We start from the raw sequence: 15,018 nt of genomic DNA, 5'->3' as shown, positions 1-15,018 counted from the left end.
AGTATCTTTGCCATGAAAACCCCAAATGAGGTCACAAAGCATAGGGACACAACTGATCGACAACTGGAAAGACAAAAGTAAAGCCCTCTCTGCCCTCACAAAAAAAAAAGTTCTTAAGTAAACCCTACCCTAAATGCGTGGGTACAGTCACAGTTGAGGTTAGGGCTTAACACGAATTTAAGATTAGGTAATTAAGGTACCCTAATTGCTGTCCCCAATACATACCTTACCTGCTTGACCTAACCACTCTTCCCTATACCTCCTGCTCCTTAAAATTAAGCCTCACTTGAAGCTTGAGGCTAGTTGTTAGGGTTTCACTTCTTTGGAAACTACTAATCTCCTTCCTGTGGGGTTCGTCTCTGCCTTCGGTGAACTCCTGGCAGGCCTGCCCAGAGGAGTGTGGGGTTTATTTAGGTGGCGTTCTTGGAAGGCACCATCACGAAGTAACTTCTATATCTCATCATAGGACGGTATGTGGAGGTTACAGTATAGCAAATTCTATCATTATTATTAAAATGAATTCTAGAGAATTTTCCAGGTGCATCCCCCAGAGATTCTTATTGCGAGGAATCAGGAGGCCTTATTTTGCTGCTAACAAAACTGGCATTACATCGAACCTCTCACTTCAGTGGGTTTTTTTTAACAGTCTGTTTCTCATGTCTGGTAGGCTCTCCCTTCAAGACTTAGCTCACATGCCACATCCTACAAGAGACCTTTCCTGACCTTTATTTTATATTTGTTGTTTAGTCATTTCCATCGCATCCAGCTCTTCATGACCCCATTTGGGATTTTCTTGGCAGAGATACTCGAATGATTTGCCTTTTCCTTCTCCGTAAGGAAACTGAGGCAAACAGAGTTAATGATTTGCCCAGAGTCACACAGCTAGTAAGTGTCTGAGGCCAGATTTGAATTCAGGAAGAGGAGACTTCCTGATTCCAGGACCAGCACTCTGCCATCTAGCCTGTCCCCTTACTTTGTACCTATTTCATTTTTCACTTATCTGCGTACAAGTTATTTTCCCCATGTAGAATGTAAATTCCTTGAGGGTAGGAAATGTTCTCATTTGGTTTTTGTGTTCCTATGCCTAGCAGAGTACCTGACCCATGGTAGTGCTTTAATAAATGCTTCTCATATTACATTGTGATAATGAACAGGTTACTTCATTTTTCTAGCCCTCAGGTTCATCTGTGAGCTATTTGGACTAAATGACCTCTGTAGTTCCTGAGCTGTAAATCATAAGATTGTCTGATGGTGGTGAATGATAATACCAGAAAATAATAAGATTTTAATACATCAGTGAATCTGGGACATGTTTAGCCTGGGTACTTCCCTCTGTGGGTAGAGATTGTGACCTGTCCAAGCCTGTCTACTTCTGGTCCATGTCCTTCCATAAAGCCCTAAAAGGTCTTTTCCATATGCTAGAGACCTTTCTGTAGGTCTCTTAACATTTTGTGGCTGCCAGTGCAAGCATGTATTGCCTTTGGTGAAGGAATTCACAGTATTTGTTCTTTGGGGGATGTCCAGGAGAACATTTCTTAAAATGCACTCCCAAAGTTATTTATTATCATATTCCTCACTTGTGATAGAAAGTGAAACATAGTGTGTATCAGGGACTATCTGTATTTTTAACATTGCTTTATTTTTCGATTACTCTTGGCACTGATATAAATCTTACTTTTTTAAAAAAATAAATAAGCTTAGGTTTTCCTTTTTTTTTCCCCCCATAGAATCCAAGAACTACATGTTGCCACATTCCCTGAGCAAAGTATTGATTGGGATTTTGAAAAAGTATTCTGTCCCACAGTCAGTTTAAAAACAGCTAGAAATTGCTTCCTTCTTCCAGACATTTGGGAAATAAATGTACATATACAATCCAACCAATAATCTCCATCTTTTCTGGACAATTTAAATAATCCATTCAGCTAGACTTTTTTTTTATTCCATTCTTCCCCCCTCTCTCCCCCCCATTGGATGGAAAGGTTTGGGAAGATTATTTTTTTTTATTGTCAAATTTTAAATTAGGGTGGCATTACTCCATGAGTTGTACAATTTTATTTTACCTAGTAAATTAATAGCAATTGTTTACTAAGTGAGGGAAGAAACAACTTTTAAATTATGAAAGTGAAACATCATTAGTATATTGGCTCTTTTTGTCTTTATTGATATATCAAAATCCCATCTAGAAAATAATTTGTATTAGGTAGATAAAGATAGGGCAGTATATTCATATGCATAATGGTAGTTTCTAAAGCATGTTGACCCCTCCTGGATTTAATGGATTCTCTTTTCTGTGGTATCTCTACTCTGAAGAGAGAAAGATTACTCAAGTGTCTGGCTGCTCAAATGGATCTTTAATTTCATCCATTTGAACATTGCCTCTACTAAAGCATATTTCCGTCTATCCCTGACCGCCCAACCTGTGCAGTTCTCATCCACGGGCTCTCAAAAGTTTGCCACAAAAGTTCAACCCAACGTGCTATAGTCCTTCTTCAATGTGTTTTAATCTTACAACTCTCTTGATTTCTTTCCTCCTTTTCCTAAATAGATGTCATTCATCAGTCATCTACCCCTTTCCATTCTTCCTGCTGCCACCTTCATTTAGTCTCTCATTGTTTCTGCCTGTACTCTATTTCGAGTAGATTTAGGACCCCAGAATGCCAGAATTGGAAGAGATTTCCATGGATACCTAGTCAGAACCCTACCTGAGAACTGGTCATCCAGCTTTTGATTGAAAATCTCAAGTGAGGGGGAACTCACATCCACCAAAGGCAGCTTAATCTCACTTTTTGGAAAGTTCTAACTAGTAGGAAATTATCTTTATATGTCTCTTTGCAACTTCTACCTGTTGCTCTGTTGTATCTGCCCTCCAAGCCTAGAATAGCATCTCACATTGGTAAGCTCAATAAATGTTTGTGAATGAATAAGTGAGTGAATACTACCTACAACTTTGAAACCATTCTTAATTCCTAGACTTAGACTTAATTTCTAGATTTAACCTGGGGTCTGTGAGCTTTTTTTTTTTTATTTCATTGCAATTGGAGAATAAGGATAGGAATGTCTTTTTCACCGTCTCAGAAGTGGTCAAATCTGTTTTAGCTCAGAAATTATCATTTGTGCTGAAACCAGGAATGAAAAATTGTTGGTTTTCAGTAGTTTTTCAGTCATGTCTAACGCTTCATGACCCCGATTAGGGTTTTCTTGGCAAAGATACTAGAATAGATTGCCATTTTCTTCTCCAGTTAATTTTACAGATGAAGAAACTGAGGCAAGCAGGGTTAAGTGACTTTCCCAGGGTCATACAGCTAGTAAGTGTCAGAAGCTGGATTTGAACTCAGATCCTGCTAACTCCAAGCCAGGCATACTGAGCTCTGTGCCACCTAACTGCCCTTATGAAAAAATGCAGGCCCAAAATAGTACTCTTACCTCAACTTTCCTCTCTCCTTTGTCCTCCTCCCCCTCCCCCTTTCTCTTCTTACTCATCTCCCAACTTTATCTCTGTCTCTGGGGAATGTTTTTTTCCATGCCCAAGTACTGAGCAACTGAAAATGGGACCCCTATGAAAACAGAGTGTCAGCTTAATTTCACAGCAGTAAATATAAGCTGAAGTATATGCCGACTGTGTCATCTTATGAAATGCTAGGTTGTTTATAATTTCAAAAGCATTGATTAAATTAGAGCACTTGGAAATAGTCCTCTAGCCATTGGCTAGAAGGACTAGTTAGACTGGTGATTCCTGAGTGGCCTTGCATGGTTGGCTGAGTGGCCATTTCCCAATGAAAAAAGCTAGGACTATGGAAAAAAAAAGTAATGCCATGGCTTCCTGAAAGGCCTTTTTGGAAATATTCCTTAAATTTGGTGGTGCAAGGGTCTTGAAGCTCTCTAGAGTTTTAAAAATATCTCCACATCAGATAGAGAGTGTGGCATGACAATCTCTTTGTAGCCACCACATAACAGCTGTAGGCTGGTGCCAGGCCAGGATTAAAAATATAACTTTGACTTTGACCATTTTGAGCCAGCTTGTCCCTGGAAAACAGCTGTCTAGAGGTAGCTTTGAAGAGGCTGTCTTGCTATACCAGGTTACTATCCAGCCCAGACATAAGTCATTAGGTTGAGCTGTAGACCTTTAATTTTTAAATGCCCTTGTCCCAGGATTAAGAGGCCATGGCAAAAAGAGTATACGGGAGAAGGTAAGAGGAGAAAGGAGTACTGCAGGATAAGTTATGAAGATAAATGGCCTGGCTTTAGGGTAGATGCTTCTTATATTTCTGAACCTGAAAGGACACGTGCTGTGAAGCATCCTGAAACCACACAGACAGTGAATTCCCAGCTGTGACATGGCTGTATAAAGAAGGAACTCAGATTGATTTCAACATGAAGACCACACAGAGTTACAGCTAATGGGTTCTTTGATGCTAGGGTTGAGCTTGCTTCTACTTACATTTTTCAGCTACCAAGAAAATAAAAAGACCACCTTGATTTGTTACACTGCTTTTTTATACCAATTTATAAGAGTAGTAGCTAGGACCAAACTGTTTACTATTGAAGTGGCTAAATAATGAAAGATTCAAACTATAGAGGAAAGAAGGATTTCTCATCCTCCTTGGCTGATTTCCCCCTCTATTCTTACTAATGAAATCCTCCTGAAGTCTTTCAGAACTTTTGAAAGATCTCTCCCCCCACTTCCCAACCCCCTTCCTGTGTATTTCCTTGAATTCTTGAAATTCTTGGGTCTCTTTATAATTAAACAGCTAAAGATGAGAAAGCAAGTATTTCTGTATCTGAACAGTTTTGTCAGAAAAAGTGAATAAATGTAACTACCCTCCCATGAAATGAAGTGGTTTTTATTCAGCTTTTATTCACACATATTATAGTGCCATCTTCTGTTGGAAGTTTTTGTAAACAGCCACAGGGGACTAGAGTACTTTTTCACTAATGTGCCCTATTTCAAAAATGGTTGATACATAATTATACTAAATAGAAGCTAGTCAACTGAGAGTATAGGAGTTTACTCCTCTGGTTGTATAGTTAGCTATAATGGGAATTCCAAATAAAACAGTTCTGAATCTGTTAGAGTTTGGGGCACTATTCATAAATAAGATACTATTTGTTGATCATACTTATATTAAAGATAAATGTCTCATTCAGAGATTTATTATAGACACTTAAAACATTTTTAATTGGCCACAGCTCATTTGCATGTGTTTTACTTACCAATGATAACAGATACTTAGTTAACATAAGTAATGGATAATTACAGAATTTAGTATTTTTAATGCTCTGCATGTATTTAAGGGTTTTAGAGTGACTTGCTGTAAGATAGAAAGTGATAACTAAATTATTATCTAGTACTTGCTGAAAAAACGAAGTAATAAAATTCCATGACAAACTTATTCTCTTAATTATTCTTATAAGTCTTATTCTCTTAATTATAATCCTTAAAACAATTAGCAAGTAGTCATCACTTTGTATTTCTATTCAAATTTGACTTTCTCCTCCATACAAACTAGTTATTAGTCTGAAAGTCTTTTTTCTTTTTATACAAAGGAATGTTAAAGACCTTTAATAAGGCAAATTGAAATTGACTCATTCTCCAACAAAACTTGATTCAAACTAAAAAAGTTTGGGTATTTTTGACCTTTTAATTTTTTTATTTCATTAACTTTTTAATGGCCGGAAAGAGAAGGAAAAGGAGATTTTTCTCACACTGGTTCTAGTAGAATCAAAGTGAAATTTACCCCCAGAAGTCTGGAAAAATTTCCATCTGAAGTTCTAAGTAAAGGTTTGGATCATTTTAGGTAAACTTCAAGAAAGTTTCCAGATAACTAGTGATTTCTGCTTCCTTTTCAACAATAGTTAGTGATTTCTGCTTCCTTTTTATCACATTTCATTCAAATAATTGTGAACTTTGGAACTTATATATATATCTATATATAGATATCTATATCTATATCTATAGATATCTATATCCATATCTATATCTGTATCTATATCTATATATATTTGTTCACAGCTTAAGTGACTTGTTCTAATTTTCGGCTCTTTCCACAGGGACCCTTTGAAAATACAACAACTGCAGAACCAAATTAGACTGGAACAAGAGGGAAGCCAGTGGTACCATCAGCAGTCGAGCGCCCCACAGAACCCTCCCCCATCCCCACCTTTCCCTCCTCCACCATCTTTCCAAGAGCTTGAGGCTAGCCAATCTGTCCCTTTCCCAGATCAGATGAATGTTCTAACCTCTCACTCTTCTCCCATCATGCAGCCCTCCAGCTCCTTCAACTATGCTAGGCCCAAACAATTCATTGCTGCTCAGAACATCAGCCCTGCCTCAGGTTATGTGACTCCTTCTTCCAGTTCTTCCACCTCCAGCCTCCCATCTCCCATGTCTCCAACTGCTACTCAGAAACAGTTCGGCCGTGTGCCTGTGCCACCCTTCCCTCAACCATTTCCCTCTGAAGGGGAGTATCTGTGGTCTCCTTCTTCACCCTCCCCACCTCCCCCTCCTCCCCCAGTCTTCAGTCCAACCACAGCTTTTCCCATGTCTGATTCCTTTCCACTCCCTCCTCCCCCTCCTCCACCTCTCCCAGGGTCAGGTCCCTCACCTTCTTACTGCCCTTCTCCAAATGCTCGATTTGGACACTCCAATCAAACACCAGCAGCCTTCCTCAGCTCCATGTTGCCGTCCCAGCCGGCTCCCATCGCAGTCAATGCATTAGGACTTCCAAAAAGTGTTACGCCTGTGTAAGTATGGCCCTTCAGTTTTGTTTCAGTTTTGTTTCAGCTCTTTCTTGTTCATGGAGGTCTACACACACATCCACTTTGTTTCCTCATAACTAACCTCATTCTATTGTATTGAAGACAGCTTTTTTCAAGATATTGTATAACAGGTACATTTATAGCATCATAGACCTAGAGTTGGAAGGATATTTAATCCAGTTCTCTGACTTTAAAGATGGGGAAACTGAGGTTCAGAAAGTTTAAATGATCTGCCCAGAGTCAATAGAAATGGAATATTTCTATTTCTGTAGAAAATGGTAGAATCAGGTTTTGAACCTTCTTGACTCCCAAACTGGTACTCTCCCCCTTCACCACCCTGTCTCCCCCTGTTGTCTAGTCTACATTATAGAATGCCAGAGCCTTCAAGGTCATCTGATTTAAAATTTTCCTCTTATTGATGAGGAAATTAATGTTGTAGAGGTGGAGTGATTATTATTTTCTTAATTTTTGTGAGCCTGGTCTCCCTCTCTAGCCCAGGCTGGAAGTGGAACAGTTACTCATAGGCCTGATCCTGCTAATGATAGGCACAAGCGTTTTGACCTCCTCCATTTCTGACCTGGGCCATTTTGCCCTTCCTTAGAAAGCCTCTTGGGCCCTACTCCAGAGTGCTCAGCATCTTGGTGCTAGTTAGTATGGACATCTGCTCAGTTTTACCCCTACTGTACATGACCTCCTGAGCTCATGTTTAATGTTTAGTCATTTTTCAGTCATGTTTGATTCTTCATGACCCCTTTTGGGGTCTTCTTGGCAAAAATACTAGAATAGTTTACCATTTCCTTCTCCAGCTCATTTTACAGGTGAGGAAATTAAAACAAACAGGTTTAAGTGACTTGCCAGATTCAAACTCTGGAAAAAGAGTTTTCCTGACTCGAGGCCCAACACTCTATCCACTATACCACCTAGTTGCTAGATTTAGTGTGAACATCTGATCAGCTTTAATGCTATTGCACCTCGGAGCTCCTGAGCTCAAGCAATCCAAATCTCAGCCTCCCCAGTTAGAAGAATTCTAGGCATGCAGCATCATGTCTGGCTTGAAATTATTTCCCCAGGGTTATAAAGCTAGTTAGCAACAGAGCTAAAACTAGAGCCCAGCTTTACCTGACTTACAATCCATTTGGTCTCTTTAAAAGTGCCAGTGCATTGTGTAATAAGATTTTTCAATGCTACTCTTCCACATTTTTCACGAAGAGCCTATAATTAAACTGGCAAATCTAATTCTATTTGAATGAGTATTTTCTCAAGCTAGATAGGCTTGAAGTGTTAGCTGCAAACATTGGAGATATAGTGTATGAAGTAGTCTGGCAAGGTGACCCTAAGTTAATTTATTAGATTCTTTAGCTTCCCTCATTTTAGCCAAAACTTAAATACCTTATCTGAGTCAACCTGGTATAGTGAATAGAGTCAAGAAGTCCTGTCTTTTACACTTTCTGGGTGTTGATCTTGAGTAAGTCATTTAATCTCCTAATGACCTAGTTGCAGAGCAGGGGAAAAACTGCGCTGGTAGAAGATTTCCTCATTGGGAGTTCCATATGCAATCCCTCAATCAATTAGTGAACACTGATTAAGTGTTTACTTGTGTGCCAGGCATCAAAAAATAGTTACTGCCCTCAAAGAGCTTCCATTTTAAAGATGGGGGATAACATATACATAAAGTAGCACATATAAAATAAATACAGATAGAAAGTAGACTTGGAAGGGAAAAAACTAGCAGTTGGGAGCATCAGAAAAGGCCTCCTATGGAAGGTGACATTTGAGCTAAGATTTAAAGGAAAACAGGGACTCTACAAAACAAAGATTAAAAAAGAGAGCATTCCAGGGACAGGGGACAACCAGTACAAAAGCATGGAAATGGGGGGTGGAATATTCTACAGGACAAACGGCAAGGCCATTCTGACTGGAGTTTGTGAAAGGGAGTAACATGCTAAAAGAGTGAAAAGTGAGGCAGTAGCCATGCTATAAAGAGGTTTAAGTGAGAAAAAGAATTTATGTCTGATCCTGTTTTTTAAGGGGACCACTCTGTTAGAAACAGGGTTCAGACACTCCTTGGTAGAGTTAGGGAGGTACAAGCAAGCTGTCGCAGCCCACTGCTTCCCTAGTTATGAACCATCAGAGTTCTGTTCTCTTTTAAGAAACGAAACCAAACCAAAGTGAGCAAAGGAAGGAAGCGTTTATTTATGATTCTTGCAAGAAGCAGGTGTGTGGTACCTCAGAGGGACACACACTACAGGAGTGAGAATAAACTGTATCTCCCTATGCCTGGCTGCAGTCCCTCCTAGTTGACTTTCATTGGGTCAGCATAGGTCACAGACATGTTACCCTATGTTATCCCTCCCTCCATCAGATGATGCGTGTTAAAAAAAAAATGGCATCTTAATGCATGTGTACTCTTAAGTAAAGCTTAACCTTTGTCCTACTTCCAGCCTTTTTAACCAAACAACCAGTTTTATCCACTTTTAGCCAGTTCTGGAACCTCTCACCTAGATCTAACTTTTCTCTCAATTTCCTTAAATGAAAATATAATCAATCATTTCTTACCTGTCACAACTGTACTTTAGGAGAATCTTTTTGGGAGATGAATGGGAGTGGGGATGGGCTTGGAGTAAAGAATCCAGTTACAATTGTCTAGATGAGAGGCGAAGAAACCTCAAACTAGGGGTTATGACTATATGTGTAAAAAGAAGGGAACATATATGAGATGCTATAGAGAAAAAAATGAAAAGATTTGGCAGCTAATTGGATATGTGGGGTGGTCAACAGAGAGAAAGGAGTCAAGGATGACACTAGAGTTCAGAGCCTAGGTATCTGACGGGATAGTGATATTCTTCATATAGTAACTGGGAAATTGAAAAGAGAGGTGAGTTTGGGGAGGAAAATAATGAATTCTGTTTTGGACCCATTGAGTTTGAGATACTTAAGCAGGGCTTGCAGTTTGAAATGTTCAGTAGGCAGTTAGTGACTCAGGACTGGGAGAGAGAATAGGACTGGATAAAAAGATCTGGGAATTATCATCGTAGAGATTATAATCAGATTCATGGCCTCTTATGAGGTGAGGAATTGAGAAATTATAGAAAGAAAAGTCCTATGGCAGACCTTCAGGAGACAGCCACAGTTAGTAGACATGTTATGACTTAAGACACAGTAAAGACACTAAGAAAAAACAGTCAAATGAGTAGGAGGAAAGTCAAGAGAGGGCTGTCAGGAAAACTCAGAAGGGAAGGCATATCCTGGAGCAGAAGTTGATTCTCAATGTCAGATGCTGCAGAGAGGTTAAGGATGAGGATTAAGAAAAAGGCCATTAGAATTGACAAGAGCTATATGTTTAATACGAATGTATACGTAGAGACTATATCAGATTGCACACATTGTCTTAGAGAGGCAGGTTGGGAGGGGAAGAAAATTTAAAACTCAAAAGTTTATGGAAGTGAATGTTGAAAACTAAAAAAAAATAATAATAAAAATAAATTTTTAAAAAATAAATTAAAAAAAGAATTGACAAGAGATAATTGATGACTTTGGAGAGAACAGTTTCAGTTGAATAATGAGGTCAGAAGTCAGATTACAGAGGGTTTAGAAGAAACTGAAAAGGCAGGAAGTGTGGGCTTTGAGTGTAGAATGGCTTTTTCAAACAGATCCATTCGTTCTTCTCCAATATCAAATACCTGAGAGAAAGCAGAAAATTAGAAAGACCTAAGTTGAAGTCTTTCCCCTAACATATACTAGCTATGTGACCCCAGACAAGTCACTTAAACTTCTCAGTGCCCCAGGTATCTCTCCAACTGTAATTTGCAAAACAATTTCGTGTGTGTGTGTGTGTGTGTGTGTGTGGTTGTACATGTGTATATATATTTCTATAGTGCAGAGAGTTTCTAGGGATCTTTTTGTTTTGGAAGAGAATGACAGCAGGGGAAATATCAAGGTAGAGGTTAGGACATAAAAAAGTCAAATGCTTAATTTAGATAATGCAATTTCTAAACCATAAGGAACCTGTTTTTCCATCATAAGCTTATACATATTAAATCTTTTCTCTTGAAAACCAAAGATGCCTCCTCTACCCCAGGGGTTATCAAGCTTTTTCAATTCATGGACCTCTCTGGCAGTCTGGTAGTTTTTAAATGCATAAAATTAAAATGCATAAGGTGACAAAGAAATCCCATTATTCCAATTCAGTGATCAAAATTCTTTGTTAGAAAAAGTTTGCAGAGCCCAGGTTTCAATAGCTCTGTATGTGCTGGAACTCTCATTCTGCAAGAGGTGGAATCCTGTAGCTCATAGATATGGGCAGCAGAAGTCAAAAAGACAGGCAACTAAAACTGGAATGCCAGCCAGTTATTAAAAATTTCTAATTAAAAAATTGAAAATAAGTAAGAATAATACAATTTTTTTAAATGGCTCAAGTCTTCCTTCAAACTAGGAGCAGCCTCAAGCCATGAATTTATTGTGGCTTCAGGAAACTTCAGCGGGTCCAGCTTTTCTGCTGTCCTTCCTCAGGCTGTCAGTCACGTTCTTAACTGATGTTGCCAGGGTCACTGGCAGAGAAAATATTGCCCCACACCCAAAGCTGTTGATAGATACAAACGTAGCACTGTTAAGTCAACTAAACCATTCAGATGGTGGGGGGACGCAGGGGGATGTTGAGGGTAGTAAGGAGAACACAGCCTCAGGAAGGAATCTTTTTGCGCTCTTGTAAAATTAATGTCCTCTATCTCCCTCCCTATTGTTGATGGTTCATTTTAAAGCTTCCATTTGCTATTAGCCTCCTCTGGTGCTGTAAATCAAGCTGTAGGAGGTAGATGGAATCTAGTGGATTAAGGAATTCCACATTGGGAAACAGTGAAACATTTCTACTTCTCTTTGAGGCTAAGCAACTGGCCTGCCCTCCTTCTCCAAGTCTGTGGGGGTAAAACCTAGACTTCCACCATCACTAAGGTTACATCAGATTTCTTAATCACCTTTACATTCCCACGATCTTTTATCATAAGGGAGTGCTATATAGCCAAAGAGAGTGCCACACACTGCTTTCTACCTGTAATTGTCCCTTTCATATAATTAGATCTTTGGCTTTGAAATGTTACCCCCAAAGCCTCCACAAGCCAGAGCCTGCATTCCCCAGAAATGTATTAATAATCACTTGCATTATCCAGGAACTCTAAGCACTGTGCAGACATTATCTCATTACTCCTCCCTCTTCTCCCTTTCTCATAGGGAATAGGTAGGAGGAACCAAATTGTCATTCTGTTTAAAAGAAATAGTCACACAGAGGATAAAGGGATTATATGCCTGTGGTCATGCTAGTTACCAAGAGGAACTAGTCCGACTTTAAGATTTTGCCTTGACAGAGAGGTGAAGAACTAACAATGCAGAATGAGACATATACTTTCAGACAAATCTAATGTGTACATTTAGTTTGCTTAATTATACTTGTTTGTAACAAGAGAGGGCTTTTATTTGGTTAGGGTTTTTGTGTTTTTGATGGAGAGGGAAGTTTGGGGGAATAGAAATAGTGATGTCACAAAAGAAAAAAAAGGAAGAATATTAATGAAACATTTAAAAATAAAGTTTAGAAGGGGACATAGGCAAGCAGTGTTACAACCTTGCAAAGAAGCTATGTGTAACATAGATTCAAACTTTTATGAATCTTTTTATCTTTTTCTATTTTTCTTTGTCTATATGCTCATGTTTAGATAGAGTGTTATTAGTCAAGTTCATAATAAAAAATCAAGTGACACTACAATGAATTTTTTTTTTAAGATTTGGATTTATGTGCACATTTTAATGTGGTCCCACATACTTGATGTTTGGTATTTCCGGACCAAAATAACAACTTCAAAATGAGCAAACAAAAAAATGGCTGGATTGTTTTATTCAAGTTACTCAAGCATTTGAGTAGGCTACAAATGAACACTGATTGAATGCATGCTATTTTCATAGCACTGACTGTGATAAAGGATCCTTGAAGGATCACATAATTGAGATTATGTTTGTATGATAAGAGTAGTGCGGTAGCATGCTTTTAAAAACAGACATTTTTTGAACCATCTCATATCAAAGCAACTGATGGTGCTATGTTTAGAGTCAGAAAGACCTGAGTTTAAAACCTGCCTTTGACACTTGTGTGATCCTAGGCAACCTCTCTCAGCCTGTTTCCTCATCAGTAAAATGAGGATGATAATAATGTCTATGTCATAGGGTTGTTGTAAGGATTGAATGAAATAATGTAGGTAAAGCATTTGGCAAGTCTTAAAGCATCATATAGATGCTAATTATGATGATGAAGAATTTTTTTTTAAAGAAAGAAGACAGGACACCCTGAAAAAGTCTAATGTTATTTGCAATGTTCTACACTGGTAGACCCCCACCTCTGCAAAGGAATAGAATGGGGGGAAGGTTCAGTTGTCTTTTTTTAAACATCTCTTCCTTGGGGCCAAGCTTGGTTTTTGTAATTTTGTAACATTCCGTTTCAGTTGTTTTGATGCTGCTGTTCTTTCCATTTTTCCATTGCAGTCATCATTGAGTACGTGGTTTTCCTGGCTCTGCATATTTCACTTTGCATTTGTTCATGGGTCTTAACATGCTTCTCTGTATTTGTCATGTCTGTCATTTCTTCCAGCACAGTAATATTACATTACGTTCCAGGGGGAAGGGAAGAAAATAAGCATTTATACAGTCCCTATTACGCACCAGGTACTACTAGGTCTTCACAACCACTGTGAGGTAGGTAGGTACTGTTAGTATCCCCATTTGATGGCTGAGGAAACTGAGGCAAACAGAAGTTAAGTGACTTGCCCAGGGTCACACAGCTAGTAAATATCTGAGGTTAAATTTGAACTCAGATTTTCCTGACTCCAAACCTAGAGTTCTATCCAGTGTACCACCGTAGCCATTCCTATGGTGGCATATTAACCTATTTTTTTCTACTTTATTAAATCTGATTGAGAAGTGAGTCCTAGTCCAACAGAGTCTGCTGAAGTAATAGCTCATTCTTAAATTTTTGTTGGGCAGGTAGGTGGTACAGTGGATAGAACAGTGGGCTGGGAAGCAAGAAGGCTTATCTTCTTGAGTTCAAATAATGTCCAGGGTTTGACATCCTTTCAGTGAGGAATTGTGAATACAAAGAATTCAAAGAAACATGGAAAGATTTGTATATATGGGTGGAGAATGACATAAGTAGAATTAAGGGGAAAAAACCATATACAGTTAGACTATGAGTCCCTTGAGGGCAGGGTCAATATTTTTGCCTTTCTTTGTATTCCTAGAACATCTCTCAGTGCCTGGCATACAGTAACTGCTTGTTGACTACAATGTAAACAAAAAGGTCACTTAAAGATAAGTTCTGAGTAAATGAAAAACTGATGATGGTCCCAGAGAAGAAATAATGAAAAATGTTTCCCTAATCTTAGCCACCAGGTCAGGGACTAGCATGGCAGGATATTGTGTTTGTACCTTGCATTATACATTATCAGATACGGATACTGTTTTTGTTTAGCAATTCTTTTTTTCTTTGTATAAAAGGATTTCGTTCTGAAAGGATGTTGTAGGATAGGAGGGAAGGCTCAGGGGAAGAAGTGCAGAAACAATTCTGATATTAAAAAAAAAAAGGCTACTTCCAAAGCTCAGAAAGGACCAAAGTGAAAGAATGAATATAGCATCAGAAGAAGGTCTGGATTGCCCTTAATCTGAACTAACAGTAATAAAAGCTAGTGCCTACTACGTTCCAGACACTCTGCTAAGCACTTCAGCAGTTTTGTCTCATTTGATCCTCACAACAACCCTGAGAGGTAGGTACTGTTATCCTCATTTTACATTTTACATTTAGTATGGTATTATTCCCATTTTACAGTTGAGGAAACTGAGGCAAACAGAGGTTAAGTCTCTTGCTCAAGCTAGTAGGTGTCAAAAGCCTCATAGGAACTCAGGTTTTTCTGACTCTAGGCCCAGGGTTCTATCCATTGCCCCACTTAATGACCTTGAACTCTTGAACCACTTGGCTTTGAAGTGACCAAGAGTAGGGTATCTATACTGTACTGAAATGTACTAGGGCTTCCATTGGGGTATACTGAATGATGAATGAGTGAATGAATACTGACTGGCTGGGGTTCTGCCCTAGGCTTCCCCTACAATAAAATCCAAGACTAGTGTTTGGAGCTTCCCAAGAAGTTCAGTTACTACTAGCTTCCCTCTCACTTACTTTACCCCACCCCTACTACCATACTGGCCAAACAGAAAGCTGAGAGATAACATGCT

The 15,018-nt window shown here is 38.8% G+C and overlaps 1 protein-coding gene across 3 annotated transcripts in view; it reads left to right on the top strand.

Moving 5' to 3' along the window:
• PALLD (palladin, cytoskeletal associated protein) overlaps window positions 1–15,018 on the top strand; it is a 545,699-nt gene that overhangs the window by 477,696 nt on the left and 52,985 nt on the right. For all 3 annotated transcript variants that reach the window (XM_020997846.2, XM_020997845.2, XM_078148314.1), the window contains one exon: window positions 6,049–6,741. In XM_020997846.2, coding sequence (XP_020853505.1) covers window positions 6,049–6,741 — 693 coding nt within the window. The remainder of the gene's footprint in view (window positions 1–6,048; window positions 6,742–15,018) is intronic.

The sequence above is a fragment of the Phascolarctos cinereus genome, unplaced genomic scaffold (assembly GCF_003287225.1).
Source record: "Phascolarctos cinereus isolate Bilbo 61053 unplaced genomic scaffold, phaCin_HiC Scaffold_9;HRSCAF=440, whole genome shotgun sequence".
Lineage (NCBI taxonomy): Eukaryota > Metazoa > Chordata > Mammalia > Diprotodontia > Phascolarctidae > Phascolarctos > Phascolarctos cinereus.
This window is presented reverse-complemented; position numbering and strand designations above follow the sequence as displayed.